The 24747-nt window shown below is 34.5% G+C and overlaps 2 protein-coding genes across 2 annotated transcripts; both read right to left on the bottom strand.

Moving 5' to 3' along the window:
- Positions 1-1800: 1800 nt before the first annotated feature.
- Positions 1801-5238, bottom strand: LOC128206712 (sortilin-related receptor-like). Its single transcript, XM_052909359.1, has 4 exons — positions 5152-5238; positions 4691-4813; positions 3992-4111; positions 1801-2057 (listed from the first exon to the last, which is right to left on the bottom strand). The coding sequence occupies exons 1-4, from the start codon at positions 5234-5236 to the stop codon at positions 1909-1911; spliced, it is 477 nt and encodes a 158-aa protein (XP_052765319.1). The 5' UTR covers positions 5237-5238; the 3' UTR covers positions 1801-1908.
- An 11553-nt stretch (positions 5239-16791) lies between these two features.
- LOC128204325 (putative nuclease HARBI1) lies at positions 16792-24380 on the bottom strand. Its single transcript, XM_052905738.1, has 5 exons — positions 24365-24380; positions 17977-18112; positions 17405-17555; positions 17097-17238; positions 16792-16835 (listed from the first exon to the last, which is right to left on the bottom strand). The coding sequence occupies exons 1-5, from the start codon at positions 24378-24380 to the stop codon at positions 16792-16794; spliced, it is 489 nt and encodes a 162-aa protein (XP_052761698.1).
- Between the last annotated feature and the right edge of the window lie 367 nt (positions 24381-24747).

Raw genomic sequence — 24747 nt, forward strand, 5'->3', positions numbered from 1 at the left:
ATTTAAAACGCTATGTGTAGCTTTGATTTGTGTGCCTATAAGACATGTATATTGTGTATAATTTGAAGCACGGTTAAACAAGAAATGTAACTTCAATATATATATATATTTGAAGTTTAATTGAAGTTAAGTGCAATGATCTCCCCTCTATGAGGAAAGCAACAAATAGTTTCAGAAAGAAAGGACAAAAAAAACAATTAGCGTAACGCTACGAAACCCTCAAAGTGTCCAACTAGAAGTCATATAAGTTTACATCGAACATAAAGACACAATTCCCAGTTTTATGTTTTATTCAATGATTACAATTTATATAGTTCGCACGACTTTTAACAGACGCGATCTGGCTAACTCCATCTCTCCCCGAAATCTAACTCAATACATCTGATTCCATCTCAGCTTCTTGATTCAACTGGACTGCTTACACAGAGAAATGTTTCAACTATACACCAAAATTCTTGGGCAAATATGACAGCTTAAGAACCCAATGCCCACACTCACTTGTAATCAATATGACAACTTATTCATAACTGTGCATTTGTACACAATCAGCAGTCAACCACATACGCACAAGTGGACAATAGCATATGAATCAAATATGCTCTACAATAATCAATAAGTGTTCAGTATCAACACATGTATGCCAAATATTAATTAAAAATACGCTAATTATTCCATAAAAGATACGTTTTTTCATTACGTTACCAATTGTTAACGATAAAGTAATGATAATTTAAAACTCCGTACGCATTTCTGAGTCATTAAGTAAAGAGAATTATTCTTGTTGAGAATACAGCTTAAGCCATTGCTAGAGGCCGTTGACAGGTTTGCTCATAGTATTGCCCACAGCAAGTGTATTTTAACGTACTATTATTGAAACAGTGGAATAAAGACGGTGCGCACCCCTTCTAAAAGTGTTCAAGTGTATTTTCCATGTCAATATCCGAATAACCATATTATGAAAATGATGCACTTGAATATATTTTTTCAGACTAAAAATGTCTAAAAAAATTCTATGAAACGACCTGAAGCCGCAATTAATTTATGGAAACCAAGTATTGTTTCGCATTCTTTAAGGGGTGTACATTTTAGTTGCGCTCTCAAAGCGCACCATTCTCAGTGTGGACATACCAATATCATCATGCAATAACCAAATGTGACGTCACAAACCAAGTGGTACGTCGACACTTACTCTTACGTCAAATCCTGAAACCACCGTAGGGCTTTATTATGTAGAGTGTTATATATTCATTTGATGGCATTGAAAAGTCTCCATAAAGCTTAGATTGCTGTTTACATACTTAAGATTAATGTGAGCTTCCGATGGATGGCTCTTCCGAAAGTGAAATTTAAAAATGCTTATGTAACATCTTATGAAGTCTGAAAATGCCAAACCCGTGAGACCTTTACAATTTGTATCTGCGCACTCTTAAGCATCGTAAGATTTACGGCAAGGATATCTTATTGATGCAGGACCAAAAGACCTTTGTGACCTTGTGCCCTGTTTCAATATAACATATCTTAGTCGTAAACAGTTCTCTGCATAAGGGTACGCGAGGCGAGGACTCCGAGCCTAACAAGCCTCAGTAGCTTATTTCATTAAGTCATTTGTTTTATTCAATTCTGATTGATGAACAGTGAATTTAGCTTTATTATGCTTCAGGGACTTAAAATGTTCGGGAGGCGTTTATGTAAACGCATACAAATTTATCTGAATTGTTAGAGTTTTCATATGTTTTTTTCTTCAAATTCCACATCAACATTTTGTCCGTATGTTCAATACAAAAGAAAAACAAGAAAATAAAAAGTTTTTGAATTTATTCGAATAGTGTTGGCAGCAGTGATGTTTGCATTCCTAAAATATAAATGGCTGATGCCATTTTTAATATTTTCTTAACAAGTGTTTTCATATTAGCAAAAAGATTCGTCATCTCCATTTGGACAGTCTATTCCTGTACCCTTTCCGCCATCACAAAGCTGATCAAAGCGAACGCAGACATCTGGGGCTCCTTCTGTTGCTTCACACAAATATTGACCCTCAGTACAACGACACCCTGCACCTGCAATGAAAAATAAGAAACATGTCAATTTGTGTTATGTTGCTGCTAAGTATGAGCCGTCTTCACCATCGCACTGATACTTGCTTTACTTACAACTACCTGGACCTACAATGACAAATAAGAAACATAGGTCAATTTGTGTACTATTGCTGCTAGATATGAGCCGTCTTCACTATCACACCGATACTTGCTTAACTTGGAACTATCTGTACCTACAATGAAGTATAAGAAACATATGTCGATTTGTGTTATATTGCTGCTAGATATGTGCCTTCTCCACCATCGCACTGATACTTGCTTAACTTGCAACTACCAGTACCTACAATGAAGAATCAGAAACATATGTCAATTTGTATTATATTGCTGCTAGATATGTGCCTTCTCCACCATCGCAACGATACTTGCTTAACTTGGAACTACCTGTACCATCAGAAAGGAATAAGAAACATGTTATGTTACTGCTAGATGTGTGCCTTCTCAGCCATCGCACTGATATTTGCTTAACTTGCAACTACCTGTATCTACAATGAAGAATCAGAAACATATCTCAATTTGTGTTATGTTGCTGCTTATACGAGCCATCTTCACCATCGCACTGATATTTGCTAAACTTCAAACTACCAGTACATACAATGAAGAATAAGAAACATATGTCAATTTGTGTACTATTACTGCTAGATATGAGGCGTCTTCACCATCGCACTGATACTTGCTATACTTGCAACTACCAGTACCTACAATAAAGAATAAAAAACATATGTCAATTTCTGTTATGTTGCTGCTAGATATGTGCCGTATCCACCATTGCACTGATACTTGCTAAACTTGCAACTACATGCACCTGCAGAAAGGAATACAAAACACATACCTAGCAATTCTATGACATTCGGTCTTAGACTAACTCTCTCTTTGCAAACATATAACAAACGTACATCAGCACAACTCATCTTCGCTATGGATGGAATGTTCTGTGTCAATAAAGGTTTTACGTGGTCAATGCCTTTCTTGATTAAATTTATATAAGTCATTATTAATCAACTATTACGTATTTGACGAGATACAGAGACTATTGTCGTATCAATACAAGACAATTGAAGACAATATATGCCAGAACTCGCTCTATATCGACCAAACTCGGCCAATATCGACAAAACTCGCCTAATATGAGTTTACTCCGCTTTGATTGGCTACAAAACTCGCCTTATATATGATTTGAGAAATTAGACATTATTAATAACATTATAATATTGATCAGAAGCAGTTGCCAAAACAAACTTGTATCGCCTTACCTAGACATACTTGGCGGTTGAATCCACAACCTAATATTGACTCTAGATAATAAATCATATATTAAGAGAAATGTTCTGTTTGCCAAATTCTTAAGAAAGTATGTTCCACTTCAATGGACGTACACTTGCGGATCCGGGAGAGGGGCACACCCGGCCCAAACCCCCAACCTCCCCCCGTTCAAAAAATTCGTCCAAGTTTACTCTTTATCTCAATATGGGAGAAAACAGAGTATTACAGCACTCCTCTTACGTCAATACCTTGAACCGCCCCGGCTATATATTATAATTGTATTGGAAAAACACCGAAAACCTTATTTTACGGCCAACAGACAATGAGGAGATCGTTAAACGATAAGGGGTGGTGTGCTTTACGAAAACAGGAGAGTATTTTGCTCTCAAATGAGTTTGAACAGTATTTATTAAAATAGATGGAAATGTACAAGTATTTTGCATAACTAAATGAATACTAAGTCCTACAAGGGGCTATGAAATAAATGATGGTTGGTGATGAAGATGATGAAATAAAAGTATCGATGAAAGTACTCCCTTAAATTGTTTAGTATAACGGAATCGACTACTGAAAAAACGTCATTATGGCTATAATTAAATCATACGTTGCACATTGTCAAACACAATTGTACTTACGGCATGTCTCATCTTCATTCATAGGGCAGTCCACATTTTCGTCACAGATCTGTTTGATGTTAATGCATTTCTCCTTTCCCATACATAGGTATTGACGCTCCCCACACTTACATTCTGTCGCTGTTAAAGCATATAATTTAAATATGACTAAAAGTATTATTGTTTACTTCATGGCATTTTTGAGGAGCTTTTAAATGTGCATACTGGGCATACATGTACAATTACATATCTTGATTAATGGTGATTTGTAGATGGTCTTATAGTGTTTAAAACCAATCTCCTCTTCTTGAGAAATACATTGCTTGTGTTGTGTGCTGTTGCTTAGCATATTAACGACGATTACACTATTTGTATTGTTTTCTGTAACTTAGCATATTTACGATTAATGAATAAAGTGTGTTCTGTTCTGCTTTTTTAGAACTGATGAAAATTTGTCATTTTTGCTTTCCCAGCATGCTTTTGTTTTTGTTGCTTTAAATGCTTTTAAATTTTATACTCATAAGATTGTATAGTACTGAAGCTTTTCATATAAATAAATGACACGTGCAACCAGGGCAACGCCCACTAGCAACTAGTATGTATGATCTGATATGACATCGAAAGCTCGGCGCAGAACAGTCGAAGCCCACTTAATTGTATGTGTAGTTGAGACTGCCTTGCGCCAGGGTTTAGTCACTTTTATATCCAAATATAACGTACGGCAATTGTCCTCGTCGTCCCAAGCCGGACAGTCGTTGTTGCCGTCACAAAGTTGCTTCTTCGATACGCAAGTCTTCTTGTCCTTGCACAAGTAGTGATTTTCGGGACAGAAGCAGCTGGCAGCTTTATAAAACGAAAATTGTCATTACCATTAACACTGAATTATTTAGGATTTTTAATTTATTATATTCAATTGAAAAGGCTTTTCCCTGAGCTAATAATTAACGCTCATTAAGATGAGGTTGTTAAACGTAAACGCAAACATCAAGTGTATTTTTGAATAACGTCACGTGACTTTGCTCATTACCACGTGATTTGTATGATGTCAGTTTACATTGTAAAGCAAGGGAAGTAACCGCTGTGTGGAGTTTGTTGAAAATAGTGTGCAAAGGGTGTAAATAAATGTATCGGAGGCATGTTGAAATATAAATTTACAATATTATTAGTAACTGAAAACGTACGACAATTCTTTTCATCGTCCATGCCGCCACAGTCTGGACTTCCATCACACAGCCGGCCGCAATGTTTCCTGTCCAGGCAATTCATCATTCCCATCTTGGCGCACTGGGGAGCTGCAACCAAAATGAATGAAAACATTAACACAACAACAGCCCGTGTCGCATTCACCTCTCGAATTACATAAAGCAATGATTTAAGGAGAAGAGCAGGCACGACTGAATATTCTTTTCTATGAAAACATTTTCTATATCAATCTTTTCTTTATTTATGATATTTATAAACTAGATATTTTGCACTTATTTTAACCAAAGCACGTCTGTTCTGTATCAAACGTTAGCGCGCACATGACTAGGTGAACATCATTGGGAGTATTTCCGAAAACCATTCATTCATAATGTTGCGCGCTTTATTGTGATGGAATACAATTCATTTATTTAGTTCAAATGAAGCATATACTCAAATAAACATCAATTTAAGTGTAAGGTTATGAATTCCAATGCAATGTATAGAATATATAGATATTTCACTCGAGGATAGGATTTTGTTTTTCTTAAACGTACGGTAGTTTCTTTTGTCGGCAGCATTGAAACTGAGTAGCGTATAAACACTCGACCAATAAATCCGTTGAAATAGTTAGATGAAGTTGAACCTACGACAGTGCCTTTCGTCGGCTCCGTTACTGCAGTCCATCACCCCATCACATACTTTCAGTTTGTTCAGACACTCGGCTTGGCCAGGTGAGCTCGTCCAGAAACTACCGCTGCTGGATGGAGTGTATTTGCAGAAGAATTCTCCCACACAGGCATTCACTTCTGAAAAAGATATACATGTAATGCACAAGTTAATTGTAACCACGCCCCTCCCCCCCCCCCCAGGTCCGGGGGTATACCGGGAATAGCCAGGAAATAGGCCGTGTTTTTACCTTTCAGGTGGCCCCTCAGTGCCGGTGAATGCGTTGGTTTTGTCTTCTCTTTAAATATAGCGGGGAATGGGCCTTACCTAGGGTGGGGTGCGGGGGCATTTAGCGGGGATTTGGGGGTGGGGGTGCGTGGTTACAATTGACTGGTGCATAAGTATACATCATTTTTATCAAGTTAAACTATAACGAACAATCTGTTTTACATCCTTGAGATTATAATGTCATTCATCAAAGACTTATTTATGTTTGCAAAAAAAAAACAATCAAAGCTTACTTGTCAAACAGCTGATAGCACGACCAGAATACGTGTAAGGAATAGTAAATTGTTTGGTGGTAAACCATAAGCAATTTTTGTCGATTGAAGGGCGTTATTTAAGGCTTCGTTTTCATCGGCATGTTTTTGTGACAATTTAAACTGTATGTTTAGATCCGTTGTTCGTGTAAACGCCCCACTTTGATACGCAATACTTGTAGTTATCGCTGATTGTGTAAGTCGGTCTTCGTTGCTATGTTGTGAAGTCAACTGACCAGTTACATGTGGTATACCTGGTTCTGAATTTATTTTTTATGTGTATTTGGGTGGAACAAAGACACGATCATTTAATTCCCCTAAAACCAAAACAAGAAAAAGTTGTATAAAAATGTTTTTACAATAACTTTAGTACAACATTTACAGTGGTTGTTTTTATAAGAATACAATTAAATACTTACTGTTGTGGAAATGTGGAAAGTTGTAATATCCCGGAAACATGCCAGGGTAACGGCCCAGACAAACATTCACCACTATCGCAAAAACGAGAACTGTCACAAAACCCATCTGAAAAAGCAGATCATGATCATGACATCACCCCCACCGATACCACCACTACCACCATCATCATCATCATCATCATCATCATCATCATCATCATCATCATCATCATCATCATCATCATCATCATCATCACCACCACGACCATCATAATCATCAGCAGCATCAGCAGCAACAACATCAAACGCACCATCTGCATCATCATCATTATCAGATAATTAACAAAATTGTACTCCCATTGCGTTATTTCTAGACTTTCATCGTCGGATAACCAAAACTAAATTTTCCTTTTGATGATCGTTTAAATCTTTAATCATTTAGAATATTTTGATAACATGTTAGTTTTATTCTTTTAATTTCCATTAGTGTACACTATGTTGCGTTTATCGTTTGAGTTTGTTTCTTGTCACAGAGAAACATTTCAGTTTAAGAATTATCACTATAAGAAACAGTGTCCTTAATCTCTGTTGAATCTCTAAACCTCATAAAGTTGAAAAAAATAAATAATAATAAACTAATTGATATATTATTACATTCCAGATACCTTGCATCGAATGGCAAAGACTGTTGATGGGATAGCCCTATATATTTTATGTTGACACCAATACTAGGCAAACATTCATAAGTATTCATCATATAACGACGATAAATGAAAGAATGACATTAAAAGTTACAAATAAACTTGTTACTTCTCCTAGTGGAATGAGGCGTTAAATCAATCGTTGAAAACGTCTATAACTCTCAACATGATAGCAACAAAGGCAATCGTAATGTGGCGTTAAATCAATCATTGAAAACGTCTACAACTCTGAACATGATAGCAACAAAGGCAATCGTAACGTGGCGTTAAATCAATCATTGATCACGTCTACAACTCTCAACATGATAGCAACAAAGGCAATCGTAACGTGGCGTTAAATCAATCATTGAACACGTCTACAACTCTCAACATGATAGCAACAAAGGCAATCGTAATGTGGCGTTAAATCAATCATTGAACACGTCTACAACTCTCAACATGATAGCAACAAAGGCTATCGTAATGTGGCGTTAAATCAATCATTGAAAACGTCTACAACTCTCAACATGATAGCAACAAAGGCAATCGTAACGTGGCGTTAAATCAATCATTGAACACGTCTACAACTCTCAACATGATAGCAACAAAGGCAATCGTAATGTTGCGTTAAATCAATCATTGAAAACGTCTACAACTCTCAACATGATAGCAACAAAGGCTATCGTAATGTGGCGTTAAATCAATCATTGAAAACGTCTACAACTCTCAACATGATAGCAACAAAGGCTATCGTAATGTGGCGTTAAATCAATCATTGAACACGTCTACAACTCTCAACATGATAGCAACAAAGGCTATCGTAATGTGGCGTTAAATCAATCATTGAACACGTCTACAACTCTCAACATGATAGCAACAAAGGCTATCGTAATGTGGCGTTAAATCAATCATTGAACACGTCTACAACTCTCAACATGATAGCAACAAAGGCTATCGTAATGTGGCGTTAAATCAATCATTGAAAACGTCTACAACTCTCAACATGATAGCAACAAAGGCTATCGTAATGTGGCGTTAAATCAATCATTGAAACGATGAGAAGACCAAAGAAAATGCTTACAGGGCTTTTTCTGCCCATTTTGGGAAAAAGACCCTAGACTTCTTGGGAAATTTTGCGTCGTGAACATGCGGAAATTGGGAAATTTTACAGTGAAAAGAAAAAGCTGTCTTGTCTCATGTGAATTAGGAAATGATTTAATATTAGTTTATTTTCCTTTTAAAAGACCCAAAATGGCTGAAGTATCAATCCTTGGGGTGTAAATATCTATTGCAATAAATCATGACAGATAATATTTCATATCTCTGAATGTGATGAAAATCAATGATTTCTGAGTTCAATTACCAAAAAAAATCACATCACATAATTTATAAGGATGTTGAAAATATAAGATAAGATAAGAAAATTGTTTATTATAGTGACATGTGTAATGGACAATATACATAATATCATGCAATATAGACAAAATATTTTACACGAGGCCCAGTAAGTCACCTTACAACATAAATGGTAATAATTATAGCAAGGTCAATTAATATACATTATTACAAAACAGTAATGGCAGATAGTACAAATTAAATAAACATGGTAATACATGTTGTTAGCGAGAAATATGAAAATATGTTGGTTTTAAGAATACATTCGTATTAACATTTTTATCAAACTTTTATTAAACTAAATATGGAATAAAAACACACAATACATGAACACTTTTAATATCATTTTTTCTTGAAATAACCTAAGTTAACTTGTCTCCCAATTATTAATTTAGTAGCTCTTATGTCAGCATACATTAATAGAATGTTGAATTTACTCAGTCGCTCAAAATTTCTGAAGAATTCGATTTGTTGTACTTTTTTACCGATGAAATGTAATATTCAAAGGTATATTTTTTTATTTTCTATTTAAATTGTGCAATTAAATTTTAAAAAATACATTTTCTTAGAATCCAAACAATAACAAGTAACATTAACAAAGATATCATAGGAGGCATTATGATTTCACTTCACGCAGCAAAAATAAAAACAGGAACAATATTTTAAGAAATTGTTACAATCCTGACATATGTAGATTACAACCATTAAATAGATTTCACTTAAAATTTCTCAGTATAAATCAAAAGACATGCAATTACAAAGTAATTGATAGCCAGTGAAACATTATGAAACAAATTTAGCATTGACACATATTTTACATAATCTGAGAAAGGTTTTTCCAAACAATAAAAAAGTGTTACTGTTACTTAATTCTTGCTCAACTTGTAAAAAATTGCAAAACTCAATTGAAATAACAGTAGAGCACTACAACAGTAACACTTTTATTTCATTTAACTAATGGTATTCAGTGTAAGTAACTAAATACAACTGTTCCGAATTCTTACACTCCTGACAAAATATTTCAAGTTCAAGTTACTATGACATTGTATCAAACTTCTATTTTAACCCAAAACTGAGACATAAGTGCTGGCAGTGAAAGTTTTCTTAGTATATTATGCGTGGAATGGCCATGATATATCATCTGCATTTGATCAGGTGTACAACCCATTGAAGGTAGCTCACTGCATTAATCTAATCTAAATATCTGAGCCATCCACTTTTAAGACATGTTCATTAGAAAGTCATATTTCACAACATGTTCATAAAATATCTGTCCTATCATATATGATGATTAATATACCCGGTAATAATATAAATTTATTGCTGTATATCTACTGTTGAATATTTATTTTACCTTTGCTACTTTAAGTCAGACTTACACTAATACAGTGGCACTGACGTGACATTCGCAACACTTTATATATATTGTGGCCACAACTTAGTCAATTGTGTCACCAACTTTGTAACTTGAGGCCACAACTTAGTAACTTAATTGAGGCCGCAACTTATTAAAATGTGGCAACAATTTAGTTACTTGTGACCACAACTAAGTAACTACTATTAATTACTCTGTTGTGGCCACGATTTAATAAGTCATGGCCACAAGTTACTAAGTTGTGCCCTCAAGTTACTAAATTGTGGCCACAATACAAATAAATTGATGTCACCTCTGTGTCACTGTAGAGACCTCTTCTTTCTGCATACTGTTAAATAATCAGTCACAAAATGATCCAGTACAAATTGAAAGTAATGGCTCATACAGATAATGAATATAGTCAACACCCCAATTCTCACAGTCCCAGGTATAGTGTCAAAAGGACATTATCATTCTGATATGTCAGACAGCTCTCTGTAGTTTGTAAATTTGCCTTGGCTGCCTTTTTTGACATATTTATCTGCTGTTCTAGACTTCAACTTGGCAAATGGCGTATAGGTACTGGTACATGATTTCCCTTTACATGTATGGTGTCTTTTTTGTTGGGCATGATTCTTGAATTGCTTTCAATGTGTACAGCTTATCTTCCCAAGCTGCTGGTTTTGACAGTGTACTTTTCAATTGAGTATCTTTCCTCTTCTTGTATCTATTTAGACATGACATTCTTCTGGCCTGATCAACTATTTTTCTTGTTTGCAGATGCCCACTTACTTTTGACATTTTTGTTCTCATACTTTTGGACGGCTGACTTTGCTTACTTCAAGTGTTTCCTCCACAACTTCATGGTCATCTTTGTCAACCAACTTTGATCGTCTGTCTTGTCTATCGTCTATTGTCTTGGCCCAAGCTCTGGGGTTTTCTAAAAGATTCTTCATGACTCGGCAATTTTCTGATTTTTGCTTGCTTCTTGTGTTTCCTGTTTTTTCTTATTTTTTTTCATTTTTTAAAACTTTACATTGCCATTTTTAAGATTTTCTCTGTATTTCCTAATTCTTTCCTCTGATGTACTTTTAATGACTTTCTTCCTCGTTTTTAAACTTTTTATGTTTCTTAGTGCCATTTTGAAACCTGGAAGGCTTACAATTAATTTGTCCCTATTTCCTATGATATTTCTTCTGTAAAAAATAGTATTCACACTCATAACCAATATTTGGTCAGGAGTGTAACATCGAAGGACATATCAATAGTCATGCTGGAAATTAAAGTCACATAGTTTTAAATGAATTAAATTATAGAACAAGGTCATCAGTTTGCCTATTTGTAGCCAAAACATACCATTTGTTGATTGTCTGTCACTGTATGATTTTTCTATTAGTTGCATAGTAATTAAATTGTTTTAAATTCAAACATTTTTTATAACATTTATACGCATAAAATTGAAAATGTATCCTTCACTTCTCATTTGTAATCTTAACATTTGTAAAAATATACTATTATACTTCTGAAAATGATGATAAAATAATGTGCCAAAAAATCGCGAAAAAAATGTTACACTCCTGACGGGCACATATCATCTACATGCTCAGTAACCAACCACTATTTTCACTCATGATAATTTTCCATGATCACTCCATAACATAGACTTCCAGGAAACACCCTAATTAGTACATTTGTTAACTGTTTGCCAACACTATGTTTCATTTTATACCAAATGTTACACTCCTGACATTTTTAGGCCAGCTTCTTTCTAGAAAGCTAAACATCAAAAAGAGTAATAATACACACAAAATATTCTACACATGAAATAATGATATATTATCCTAAACTTTAAATAAATAGATTGTAAGTTATATGGTAATTCATCCAAGCTATACTTTAAAAAGAGTTTTTTAAAGAAAAAAAATGTTGAAAAATTCCTAACACACATTATCAGTATCAGTAATATTTCATGCATAAATAATGGAATATTGCTTTAATTTTTATATTACTTTGAAGTCAACATATGTGTTTTTCTGGTTAATAAAGTTATTACATTGTCATTCGCCAATGTTGTTTACAGTAATGCTTTGAATTGAGTGCTTTTTGTAAAGTGTCACGTTTTTTTGTTACACGCCTGACAGTTTTGGCCTGTTTTTTGTGCATTACTTTTTTCCGCTGAAGCTAATTCAGTCAAACTTACCAGACTTTTAGATGACACAGAAATACAAGATATGGGAAAGAAGAAATGATGATAATTTGTATATTATTCATTTTATTTAGGAAATACTCAAACTAGCCATTTTACTTTAAATAGCCCATAAATGTTCTTTATGGACTGGTATACTTTCCCATCAATATTGTGAAGCAACAATTTATATAGGAGAAACTTCCGGTCCACATAATCGAAACTCTTCTTAAGGTCAATGAAAGCAGTGTATACGTTCTTGTTGTTGCGAATAATACTGTAAAGTGTAAATATGTGGTCCTCGCACGATCTAGCCTTCCGAAACCCGTTTTGTTCATCAGCCAAAAGGTCATTAGATTCTAAAATGAAGACACTCTCTTATTTAAGAATGATGTGTACCGTTTGTTTATGCATGATAACTGACCAATTCCTCTATATATGAAAATGAACCAGTCCAGGTAAAACGAATTTATAAAAAAAAAACATCTTATTTTTTTTAATATTTTTTTTGGATTGGGATTTTTTTCTGAAGATTGAGAAAAATATCTTATATTTTGCTTTGGGAATGGGTCCGATAGGCGGACCCGTGGGTACTCTAGAAAAATCCCTGGCTTACTTTAGTGTTCGGTGCGAAATGCAGCACAAATCCTCTTTTTTCACCAGGGTGCATGCGGGAGCTTCTTAATAACCCATACGCAATAAAACAAAGTAAAGTCTGATGGAAATTTGATCGTTGTTTCTGTACCTCTTGATTTCTTGATTGTTGAGAAATTTGTTAAAGTTAACGAAATGATTAACAATGGTGAACTATTTGGTGATGTGTTCATATATCTGTCCTGCGATCATTATGACGTAGGCATACGCCTGTAATAAAACAAGCTATGGACCTGCAAGACTGTGATTTTACTTATTTTCACTTAGTATGTGACATTAACTTTCAAAATATAATTTTGTTTTGATTTAGGTCAACTTATAAATTTTAAATTATCAATGATGGATAAAATTCAGACTTTTTAATTGCCCCTTCCTCATTTCAATCAAGTTTTATGGTTTAGTCGATGATGAATGGTGATGTTTATCTGATGTTGTTTGAAGTTTCACCGCCAGGGGCCGGTTGCTCAAAACCTCTGTTAAATATAACGCTACGTTACCTTAACAGTCCGTTAAATCCTTAACGGAGCGTAAGATAACGCTCTGTTAAAATCCTGTTGCTTAAAGAGACTTAACGCTGCCGTTAAATTACGTCAGCGTTAAGTCCATAACGCCAGTGTTAAATCCTTAACAGGCTGTTAATTTTCTACTTCCTGTCCCATAATGCATCATTCTCCTTCCAAGATGGCTGACTTGTCTTCTGCAAAAAAAGAGAAAAACAAACTTTAATAAAAATGAAGTTTTGATGTTAGAGGACCTTATGAGTGTAGAAGAGACCAAAGAGCTACTTAGCTCTAGCTTTAGTAACAAGGTTACAAATCAGAAAAAAAGATGAAGGGCACCGAATTGCTGCAAGAATTTCCTCTTTGGGCTTTGCCATAAGATCTGCAAAAGAAGTATCAAACAAATGGCAGAATATAAGAAGAATTGCAAAGGAAGTGGTGACAAGGTGAAAATATTTGATTAATTCTTAGATATATAGAATACTGCAAAATAATAAATAATACCAAATTTCATCTTTCAAAAAATAAGATATTGTGATGTTAATAATTTCACTGGTTTGTTATGTTGTTTTCATTTGAAGATTTTCACAGCACCCAAAATCATTAGAAAATCTTTGTTACTAAACTGTAAGTAAAGTTATTGGTCATGGAATAATAAAATTTTCTTAAAAATTACAGTGAAAAGCTGCAGAGACGCGAGAGTGGTACTGGTTGACGGTACATTTCCGAACAGGGCACAAATCCCGAACACCAGCTAAAACATGCGTTTGTTTAAAGTGATCGATTATTCAATGATCTAGATCAATACAAAGGCTTGCCTTGGTCACATTTGCGAAGTTGCATCTTGTTTTGTTGAGTATTTTTCTAAAAAAATGACATTCAATGTTTATACCTTAAAGATCAAAATGAAGCACACGGGGAGAATGACGTCAGAGGGCGCACGCGCATCTTTAGGTTTTGCAGTTATGTTGACCTACATTTATGATATTTATAAATAGAAATCACGCTTTACATTTGAATTTCATATTTTTAAAAACATCGGAAACAATAAATAACTTTGCAGCTAAGTGTTTATTTAATATAGCATACTTATTAATTATAATTGTATGACCAAGTGTTTGGTATTTGTGCCCTCCATAGCATAAATTTAAAGGTGATTTACTGCCTATAAAATGAACAATTTTCGACTTAAAATTGATGAGATCGTGAATCTGTACTTTGACAGATGTTGTCACATTAACCGAAGATGTTTCATACGCAATTTTAACTTGCTACAACAAAAACTCTCCAAGATAATTGTGAAGAACCTCAAAAAGTGTTCGGATTTGTGACCTTAGCCAGTAGGGGCTTGGCAAGTCTAAAGGTTGCATCGGAGCAATCTCAGAGGATTGTCTCTGTTCATGGCAATGCAAGCTTCAGCGGCATAACAGGAGGGACGGACACTGACGAAATTGTTTTGAACTTTTGCAGTTTATGTGTTTGAATAATGTACGATTACTAAATAAAGACTGCTATGGAAAACCCTAAAAATAAACGTACATCATGTTGCTATTAATAGAAAAATATTCTTACTAAAAAGCACTGACGAATCAGTGAAATTTTACTCTACAAAGCTGCTGAAACATAAACATTAACACGTACCTGTTATTCCATTCACTTGTCGAAACATCCACAGTAATCACCATTTTTTGTCAGTTTTATAGAAACACGATCACATGGCAATATCAAGCATTAAACTCACAAGAATATATATCGCAAAGAAAACTATACCAAGAATTGAATTGCGAAGCAGTGACCTCCCTTTACGAGCTGTTGCAAAGTGACACAATATTAATTGGAATTCAATTACATTGTTACTTAATGTAACAATTTTATATATAATAGTCAGATAAAGACAATGACAAAGTTTAAACTCTTTAATCATCAGATTGCGATGTTCATGATTCGCGAATACACATTCCCAACCCATCTATAAATTTATATAATCTTGCATGTGAAAACGAAATTATTACTATTGTTATATTAGACGAAAAATTTGAATTTTAATAGTCAAACAAGAGTAGTCCATCTTGTTACACTTAATTCAACTGGAACCTAGATTTTGTCATGTACAATCGTTATATACGTACAACTTAGTTACAAGTGTATATTTATTATAAATTCAGTCGACTTTCAAAAGCATTTTAATGGCATGATAAATCGATAGTCATTTACTGTCAATTGACTTTTCTGTCTTTCTTGTTGGTAAATTTTGAAAGAAGTCAAAACGTACTTTAATTCTTTGTTCTTTAATACAGATTGTTAGAAACTTATTATGAAAGAAATTATATGATTTCTTCAATATACAATGCTGTTGTGTTGTTCCTTTATTTTGAAATACTTATGCTTTTTAATTGCAGATGATTTGAGCTATATTGCTAACATCCCATCAGTGGTCCCACAGGAGGGAGCCCTCTGATCTCGAGCCAACATGCCCAACTGAAGTGAAACAGGACCCCTGCACCTCGAGCTTACGGGCAACGTTTGCAGGGAGAGCTTCTGTGTTAGTTTATCATTTTCAGTAATATGGTTATTTGTTCTGTACACAAAATAATATATTTACTAACGTGTAACTGTCAAAGTGTAAACCGGCTTTTGTGTTGATATGGAATGCTTATACGAACCAAGTTTACGGCAGCTTCTAGAATATCTATTTAACAGTTTCAACTTAACCTTGTCTTGATAATTGCATTCTCTGATCTTGTGTGTGCAGACCAAAGCGGAAGAAACCCCTAAGCGAGGAGGTTGCCGAGTGGCAAATTCGTTTCTTTAAATCTCAGGTGGCATTGTCAGAGAAGAAGGTATAAACATCATTTATAAAATCAATTTCCTATTATTGTTATTGTTTTCGTGATTGTTGCAGCTAATTATTATTGAAAGTAATAGAATTAGAACTAAAAGTGTAGTATTACTAGTTATAGTACTAGTGGTAGCAGTAGTAGTAGTAGTCGTAGTAGTAGCAAAAACAGAAGCAGTATCAGTAGCAGCAGTAGCAGTAGCAGTAGTAGAAGTAGTAGCATCAGAAGCAGTAACAGCAGCAGGAGTAGTACCATCATCAGCAGTAGCAGTAGGTAAAGAAGTATTAGTAGTATCAGTATCAGTAGCATTATTATTATTATTATCATAATTATAATCAATGTTATTATTATCATTATTATTATTATTAATTTAATTAATAATAATAATCTTTTTTCAGCAAAAGCTGGTTAAGACACAGGAACGGGTACTAGAGAAATATGAGAGGCGTATGGACAACGAGGACGTTGACTCCTACATAAAAAGCCAATTTTTCATGAAATTAAATTTAATTGTATTGCATTGTAAATAGATATGTAAAAATGAAAACGAACAAAACAAACAGTTAAAGCTATTCTTTAATACAGCATGATGATGATGATGATGATGATGATGATGATGATGATGATGATGATGATTATGATGATGATGATGATGATGATGATGATGATGATGATGATGATGATGATTAAAAGTAACTGTTAACAATAAAATCCCGTGTCGTTTTTCCAGTACCAACATCATCCTGCACATTATTATCAATGTTTTGTATGACATCTACATCATCTACCTCTGGCATATTAAACATAACTGCTACATTATGTAGAATTGCACAGGCTGTAGCTATGCGACAGGCCTTGTCTGGACTTAGTCTGATCTGAAATAAAAATAAATAAATAGTAATCATAGCAAAGTTTTTAATATCATCACATATCAAAAAGGGGGACAGTAAAGTTAAAAATGAAAGCAGTCACTTTATGCACTTAAACTATAGACTGAATAAACCTAGTCCGAGTATTCAAAATACATGTGCAAGAAAGTACCTCACTGTGCAGCAGGTGGAAGCGCCGCTTGAGCCTACCAAAGGCCCTTTCTATGCAAACCCGGGTTCTAGTATGGGCTAGCTGGTACCTCTCCTTGGCAGGAGTGTCAGCGTTCATAAACGGCGTCATGAGGAATGGCCGTAAAGGATACCTGGGGCGGGGAATAAAAACAATATCAATAATAAAATGGACAAAAAAACAACAACGTCCCGATGTTACAATCTTGTAATCATACGGGTGTGTGTAAGATTGTTTATACTCGCCCTCGGGCCTTGCTCATTCAGCGATTGCTCCCTTAAGAATATTAGTCATTTCAATTTTTGGAGCATGCTGTGCACAGACAGAATGTAACCCTGGTTTGAGCTACTCTGGTTCTTTAACGTGCATCAGTGTATAGCACTGACCCCAATTTAACGTCCCTCCCGCGAGACGATTAGTACGTTTAGCGATGCGACAGGGAATAAAAACATGCGACCCCTTGATTGAAAGTGAAGTGTTTATAATTAAAAACTAGACCACGGTTCAGCTACGAATTTCATCTGATGACATCATGCTTTATATATGCTACTTACCCACTATCTCCAAGCAGTACCCTATCTTCCAGACATAGATTGTCTCGTTGTAGCCTGTTGCACAGCCCTGATGTCCTGAACACGTGTGCATCATGGCACGAGCCCGGCCAACTGGCGTTGACACTTGTGAACAATCCTGGGAAAATAATGATTTAGTTATTTACCAATTAGCTTAACAGCACGTTCAGTCTTACAATTTTATGACATGATTATAAACAACATTCGCCTTTTTTATCATCAATTCAATTCAAACATTTATTGCATGAAGGCCTCCAGCCCATATCATCAGGGACGGTTCCTTAGTGTTCTTTAATGTACAATCACAAATGTAAAGTTTATTTGTGTCGATGTCGGGGGAGAGAGGGAGCACTAAGAGCTGTATGTCCCAACTAAAACCCCTCAATCATCAAATCCTGAAGCCATCCCTGCGTATGGTTAGGTTAGAGTGGTAAACTGTATTAAGTTAACTGAAAAACATTTAGGTGGACCATTTGTAAAACTTGCTATGATAATTGTCACATTCTGACCAAACCGAATATGCCCATAATTGATCGATAATCGGGGTGAATTTCAGATTTTATGACCGTTTCGGTCTAAGACGAGTTGACAAAAAATATTTGATAAAGCGTTTACAAGAAAAGGATCTTTAGAATGTTTCTGGTGAAATTTCAATCATTTTTGGACTAGGGCACTTGTGGCCAAGTTCATAGCCATAAACGCGCTATCTGCATTCTCAAGCCGCATCTGGGGGTTCATTGACGTAATGTATTCATACGCTGTATTTTGATTGGATTGCCGTTAGCGAATTTGAATAATCAAAGTAGTACCAGAACTGATTACAATGAAAACATCCAATAAAAATAGTCCTCCTAACAATTCAAGCTAACTGTATGTTCTTTTAATGAAGCACCAGAAATGCATACGTAGCGAGTGAGTTAATCGGGTTAACTACATGAATATTCTTGCATACGGTCTGATTATATGCAATAAGAATATGAACATATTGGAAAAGAACGCATCGAAATTTTTCCGTTCAATGCTCTGTATTGATAGACTGGTACCCTCTTTCTCTTTTATCCGAAAAGAAACCAGTATCAGCTAACCGTCGCGCATTCGAAATGTCTTGTGAATTCATACGTAAAGCGAATAAAGCGTGCGGTCTAAGTAGAAAACAACCAGGAAAGTTGGTTTAAAAAAAGTATTGTTATCCTTTGAATACAATATTGGTATTCCGAAGTCGGTCCCTGTTATTTTTTTCGACATAACTTGCATGTTTCCGTGATATTTTCTTTTCGATACTGTTTTTTTTAACTAATCATCGCATGGCACTTAAATACACCATGATTTTTGGTATTTATTGTTCAAATACTATTAATGTTAACTAAAAACCATATGCCGCGTACCTGTATAACTTTATATTTTAGAGGAAAAGCAAATCAGGGTACCAGTCTACTTATTGACCTCAAAATTTACTCTGACTCTGATCAGAGCGGCCGAATGATTCAGACATACATGTATGTTATCACTACTTCCGGATGCTGATGATGTGAATTTCATAGTGTTTTATTGAGGAAATTTATCAATAAAGCCGCCATTGAATGATTACCACCATCAAACGGATTTATTTTCATCTTACCGTGGGTAGCATTTTTAATTTGACACGTAAATTTTCAAGCAATACCAAGTTCGTTTGAAAAAATCATGTGATTTCAATTTTGCAAAATGGAGATAAAAAATATCAATGATGCGCATACCTATTTATGAAGTTTCATTCTAAATGAAGCCAAATGTATGAATATATGCACAGCATCTGTAAATAAGATGATTGTTTACCTATGTGCATAGAAAAGTCTTGGAGCCACTCTCAGTGTAAATACATGACATTGTGATAAACATCGCCATTGATAAAACAATCTTGCATGCTCAATTTTGATTTCATCTCTTACCACAGGGGCAGGTTGCGTTGTTTTGACACAAAAGTTTTGATAAAGTTATGGCTTCTTAAGCAGGGTCATGTCGGCAAATATATGGAAATTCAGGGTCAATGTCGTCACCCTTTACAAAGATAAAAAAATAAAAAATAAAAAAAGATTGCCAATTATCACAAGTTACAGTTACCACATCATATTCTTACTAAAAATTGATAAAAACAAAAACAAAAAAGGGACAGAGGCGTGGTGTGTCAAAACAACACAACCTGCCCCTGTGAAATGCACCAGTCAAAAATAAATATCAACATTAAAGTTATGGAAGCCAGAACTAGTGACCTCGCAATGCCGGGTGATTGCGGTGGTTTTGTCTTCCCTCATAATATATCAGGGAATTGCTCTTACCTTAGATCCCCGGGGTGCGAGGGGGGGGGGGTATTCACGGGATTTTACCACCAGTTTGTTCTCGCAGGGCAGGGATTTTACCGGGGATTGGCTGCACCGAAAGTCAAAGTACCTGCTATTCCCTGAGGGGCGTGGTTACAATTGACTGGTGTATACTTTACAAGTTCTTTTTTCTGATATCAGTCAGAGATACTGTATGGTGATGCATTGTTGTTGATAGATCAATATAATTTTGTGAAATATTTGAGGGAAAGGTATTTGGTTAAATAATTTACAAGTGTAACTTTTCAGTTTTATTTAACAATATCTATAGAAGCCTTTAAGTATGCATTTTAATCTTATCAAATTCGCTCACCTACAAACACCTAATTACTTGTATTGAGTATTACTATTTAAATTAAAACGTAAAATCAAAGGTATGTATATTGAATTGATGATAGTGTTTACATTGAAACAAATTTGTTCGAGGCAATTAGTTTTAAATAAAAAGGAAGTATTACTGAACTGATTGATTTGTATATTTTGTAAAAGGGAGGTAACTTGTTGTTTACGTTAACAGTACTCATCCAAAAGTTGTTCCTTCACGATAATGTTAACGAAACACATGTTTGTTCCTTGCAAAATAATCTCGTCTAATGTTCGGGAGCTTTGTGCATCGTCCGTTATTGACATATTGACAAAACTTATTTAAGTTCAAGATTTCAACATAGATTATATACAATAAAACATGCAACGTTTCTTAATACAATTAATGTCAAAACTTTTTTTTTTCATTGTTTAATAGATTTAATAGCAACACATGTTTTTTTTCTTTTCTTTTAACTATCAAATTTAAATATTCCTTTGATTCCATTGCAACCCGAGCCATTGTTGTTGCATACCATAGGTGTATTTCAATGGTTGTCTAAGATTTAAGAACCAATGGCTAAACCCATATATGCTTATTTGCATGCGATTAACTCTAAATACACTGCATGTACGGTCTTTGACATCTTTATGTCATGATACAGATGTGATATAAGAGTTCCACTTTAAGTTTTATTTTAAGATGTAACGTCTGCTCGCTTAGCTTGTTGTTTCCGAATCAAAAATAAAATCTATAGTCTCTGTTCTCTGCCATTGGTGTTCAAACATCTGAGATAAACACTAGAAGATGTTAATAGATTAGTAATAGCCTTTAGTAAGTGTGTAGTCTTATAGATAATACATTTTTAACAGAACAGTAATATTGATAAGTACGTGTATTAACTGTATGAATTGATGTTAAATACAAGGACGCTTAAAGTAGTCATTCTTAATAGTTAACTAATGTAGAATTTTTTGGTTTTTCTTCTGCTGAGAAGATGAACCATTTTTCTTTCATGTAATTATTGACATACATGTACTATACTTAAACATAGTTAATCAAGGGGGAGGACGTAATTTCGTTTCGTGGAAATTAAGTGAGAAAAATGTTTCATGGCAAACAAAATGGCGGATTTAGAATGAAAGTACCGATTCAGGTACCAACTTTTGCCTGGTAAGTGGACTTTTTCTTTAAATTTTGAAAAATGTATGCGTCCAGTATGTGGCGAAAGTTATTTGGAGACAATTGGGTTGGAAATCAAATTAGTTCCAATCTTTACCAAAAAACACCATCGTCCGTACGAGGACCATAACATGTCAACCTTCATTATAATTAAATGTAATAACTTTATTTATTGGGGAAAATATTTAGTTGTTTTTTAGGTTGTTGGGTTAAAAGATAATGTTCCAGTTATTGTTGGTCTTGAAGATTTTTAAGATTATTTTGGCCATAGGCTTGGTCCTTTCAACGTAGGTTTTGGTGTTTGAAAATGTGAGCTTTGTTGCCATCTCACACAAAAACAAACAAAACAAATTATTATATGCTCTAAAAGGATATAAATCGACATTTAAATATAGTGTTTCATAAAAACGCGCCAAATTTGATGCAAACAAAATTTCATCTCGAAGAAGACACCGTTGTAATTGAGTACCAGCACTGCCTTCACTGACGATTGATTTGGACGTGAAAGCGGGCTAATATTTCAAACTGGAAAATATCAACCGTTTGAAATTTAATTCACTTATAAATCTCTCGATTTACTAGCATATAATAAAACAAAACGAAAGCATATAATAAAACAATATAATTATTATCTAGATAGATCTTTTATTTCCTCCATATATGGAAAGCATAAAATATATACAGCAGGTTGGTACCAATATACATTATAAATGTCAAATAATGCATGTTACTATCTACACAACAATAAAAATATATGCATACACGGTTCATGGTGGTTTAAAAGTGTGTTTGTTTCCACAAAATTTACATGAGTCATTTCTAAAATGTTAAGCTGTAAAAATCTAATTTTGTTTTTACAAAGTGTCTTTGTTCTCCTTTATCAAGCAAGTGTAATTGCATTGAAAAAAGATGCATTTAAACAGATAGCAGGCATAGAGGCATCCGATGTCGTGCTACCCATGCAATCGCAATAGTTCGACGTTGAAGCTTTTATAGGAATAGTGCCTTGCACGACTGCAAATGCCTTTATTTTATTCCAAACTACTACCCTACTACTCTGTTTGTCTTTGTTTCTGTGCTATCTGCATTCGTTTCAGAAAGAATTATACATAGAAATCTCCGTTTGATTGTTGAAAAACTTCTCTTTCTCTGATGTATTTAGAAAAGCCGCTAATATTTGCACCGCGCGGAGCAGCAATATTCTTGGAAAAAATCTTTCTCTTTAGAAATTCGTTTGACGACCTTGCATTCAATTGGATGTACTCCAAAAGTCATCAACTGCAATGATGGATCCCTATTCGATATTTTTACAGTCACACGACTTATAAAGTAGTTCCCAAAGGTCGAGGCCTATCATTTCCAACCTTTCATTAAGCAGCTTTTCTGTGTACAGCCAAATCATTTCATTTGTTTTGGCTCGAAGTTTTGTACATAGTTGCCTAGTAAACGTCCAATGGTTGATGCATTGTTGTGTTTCTAAAACATGTATTGTGTTCGTTGATGAAAAGTCTCTTAAATAAGTTTTTACTTCATCAGCGTAGGAAGCCCCTTAACAGAAACAAACGGACGGAACTTTAGAAAATATATATGCTAGTTTTGTATTAAATAGTTTCTATAGGCTATAGAGATACTAGTTTAGTTCCAAATTTATCAAGGAAAAATTGCCCACGATTATGCGGCATTATAACGATTAACAATTATAGTAATGAATCGCCACATATCATGGCGTGTACGTATTTCGTTTCCGTTCAGCTTCTTCATTCTTACCAAGAAATAATATTAAATACTTAGTCAATATAATCCGAAATTATTATCGTTGCAATTGAATATAATTTGGAACATTACACTATGACTTTAATTTGTAAAAACTCCTTAAACTAAGGTGTCTGGACATTCATCTTAAAATTGAGATGAACAAAGTGTGAGTACTTTACGAATAATAAAGTTTACCTTCAGCTATACAAGTACTGCTTACTGCTTAGCAGATTCCAGAACAACCAAAGAAGACATTCACCTGCATGGTCGATATAGAGTATGAGGGTGCGATTTCTTAGCTATTTGTGAATATACCTTTTGATTCCTTAACGTGCTCGGTGTTAAACAACGACACATGTTCAAAGGTTTAAATCAGTAAGGAGTCTAATAGTTTCACACAATAATATTTATACTAAGCGTCAGGGAAAGAAACTAATGGTACCATTTGTAATGTCTTTCGGTTTGACACTGCCGGGGATGAAACCCACATTATTCAGAACTCGATGCAAGTTCTCTACCACCAGGATATCTAATCCGTGTTTGATGTTAAATAAGTACTCACCCTGATGGAGACGTAGGCATAAACATTCAATTTTATCAATAAATAATTGGCGTATGTTGTTTTTTTTCAGTTGGTTTGTCTTGAGGACTTATGTGCTCCATAATATTTCAATAAACAATCTATTTCATTAACTTTAATATCCTTATGTTTACATATAATAGAAGTATTAGGTTAAACATAATGCATCTGTTGAACACTGTACAATTTTACCTGTGATCCAAGTCATATTGAACTTGTGTGGTTGTCCGATGTGTTCCGTATGTTCACAAACTGCTTAAAATTGATCCCTAATAAACCGTTTATAATCAGGGATTACTCGATTTTTATCATATAAATATCAGATATCATGGGGAGTAATAGCTGTAATGGTAACCCGAGAACGGTAATGTCAACAGAGCCCAGGTTGACATTAATGTTTCGAAAGTAAACATTATATGATATCACCCACCATCTGATATATATTTCATTATACCGCACAAATGTTTACACTGGTTACGTCTGAATATATACAAGGAGTCAACAAGATCAGAATTATCAACTATGAAGTGATTTTTCCGGCCTTATTATTACGTCATATGATACACTGTCTCCTG

Source organism: Mya arenaria, chromosome 10 (genome assembly GCF_026914265.1).
Source record: "Mya arenaria isolate MELC-2E11 chromosome 10, ASM2691426v1".
NCBI classification, from domain to species: domain Eukaryota; kingdom Metazoa; phylum Mollusca; class Bivalvia; order Myida; family Myidae; genus Mya; species Mya arenaria.

Bases quoted from the DNA above. Each gene is read 5' to 3' on its own strand.
- LOC128206712 (XM_052909359.1), bottom strand. From the start codon at position 5,236: ATGAATTGCCTGGACAGGAAACATTGCGGCCGGCTGTGTGATGGAAGT. The intron at 4,814-5,151 runs GTACGTTTTCAG...CGTTTTATAAAG, and splicing joins GGACGATGAAAAGAATTGTC to CTGCCAGCTGCTTCTGTCCC. The intron at 4,112-4,690 runs GTACGTTATATT...ATGCTTTAACAG, and splicing joins GGACGACGAGGACAATTGCC to CGACAGAATGTAAGTGTGGG.
- LOC128204325 (XM_052905738.1), bottom strand. The intron at 17,239-17,404 runs GTACTTTCTTGC...TTTTTATTTCAG, and splicing joins TCCACCTGCTGCACAGTGAG to ATCAGACTAAGTCCAGACAA. The intron at 16,836-17,096 runs GTACTGGAAAAA...CTTTTTATGTAG, and splicing joins TAATGTGCAGGATGATGTTG to GAGTCAACGTCCTCGTTGTC.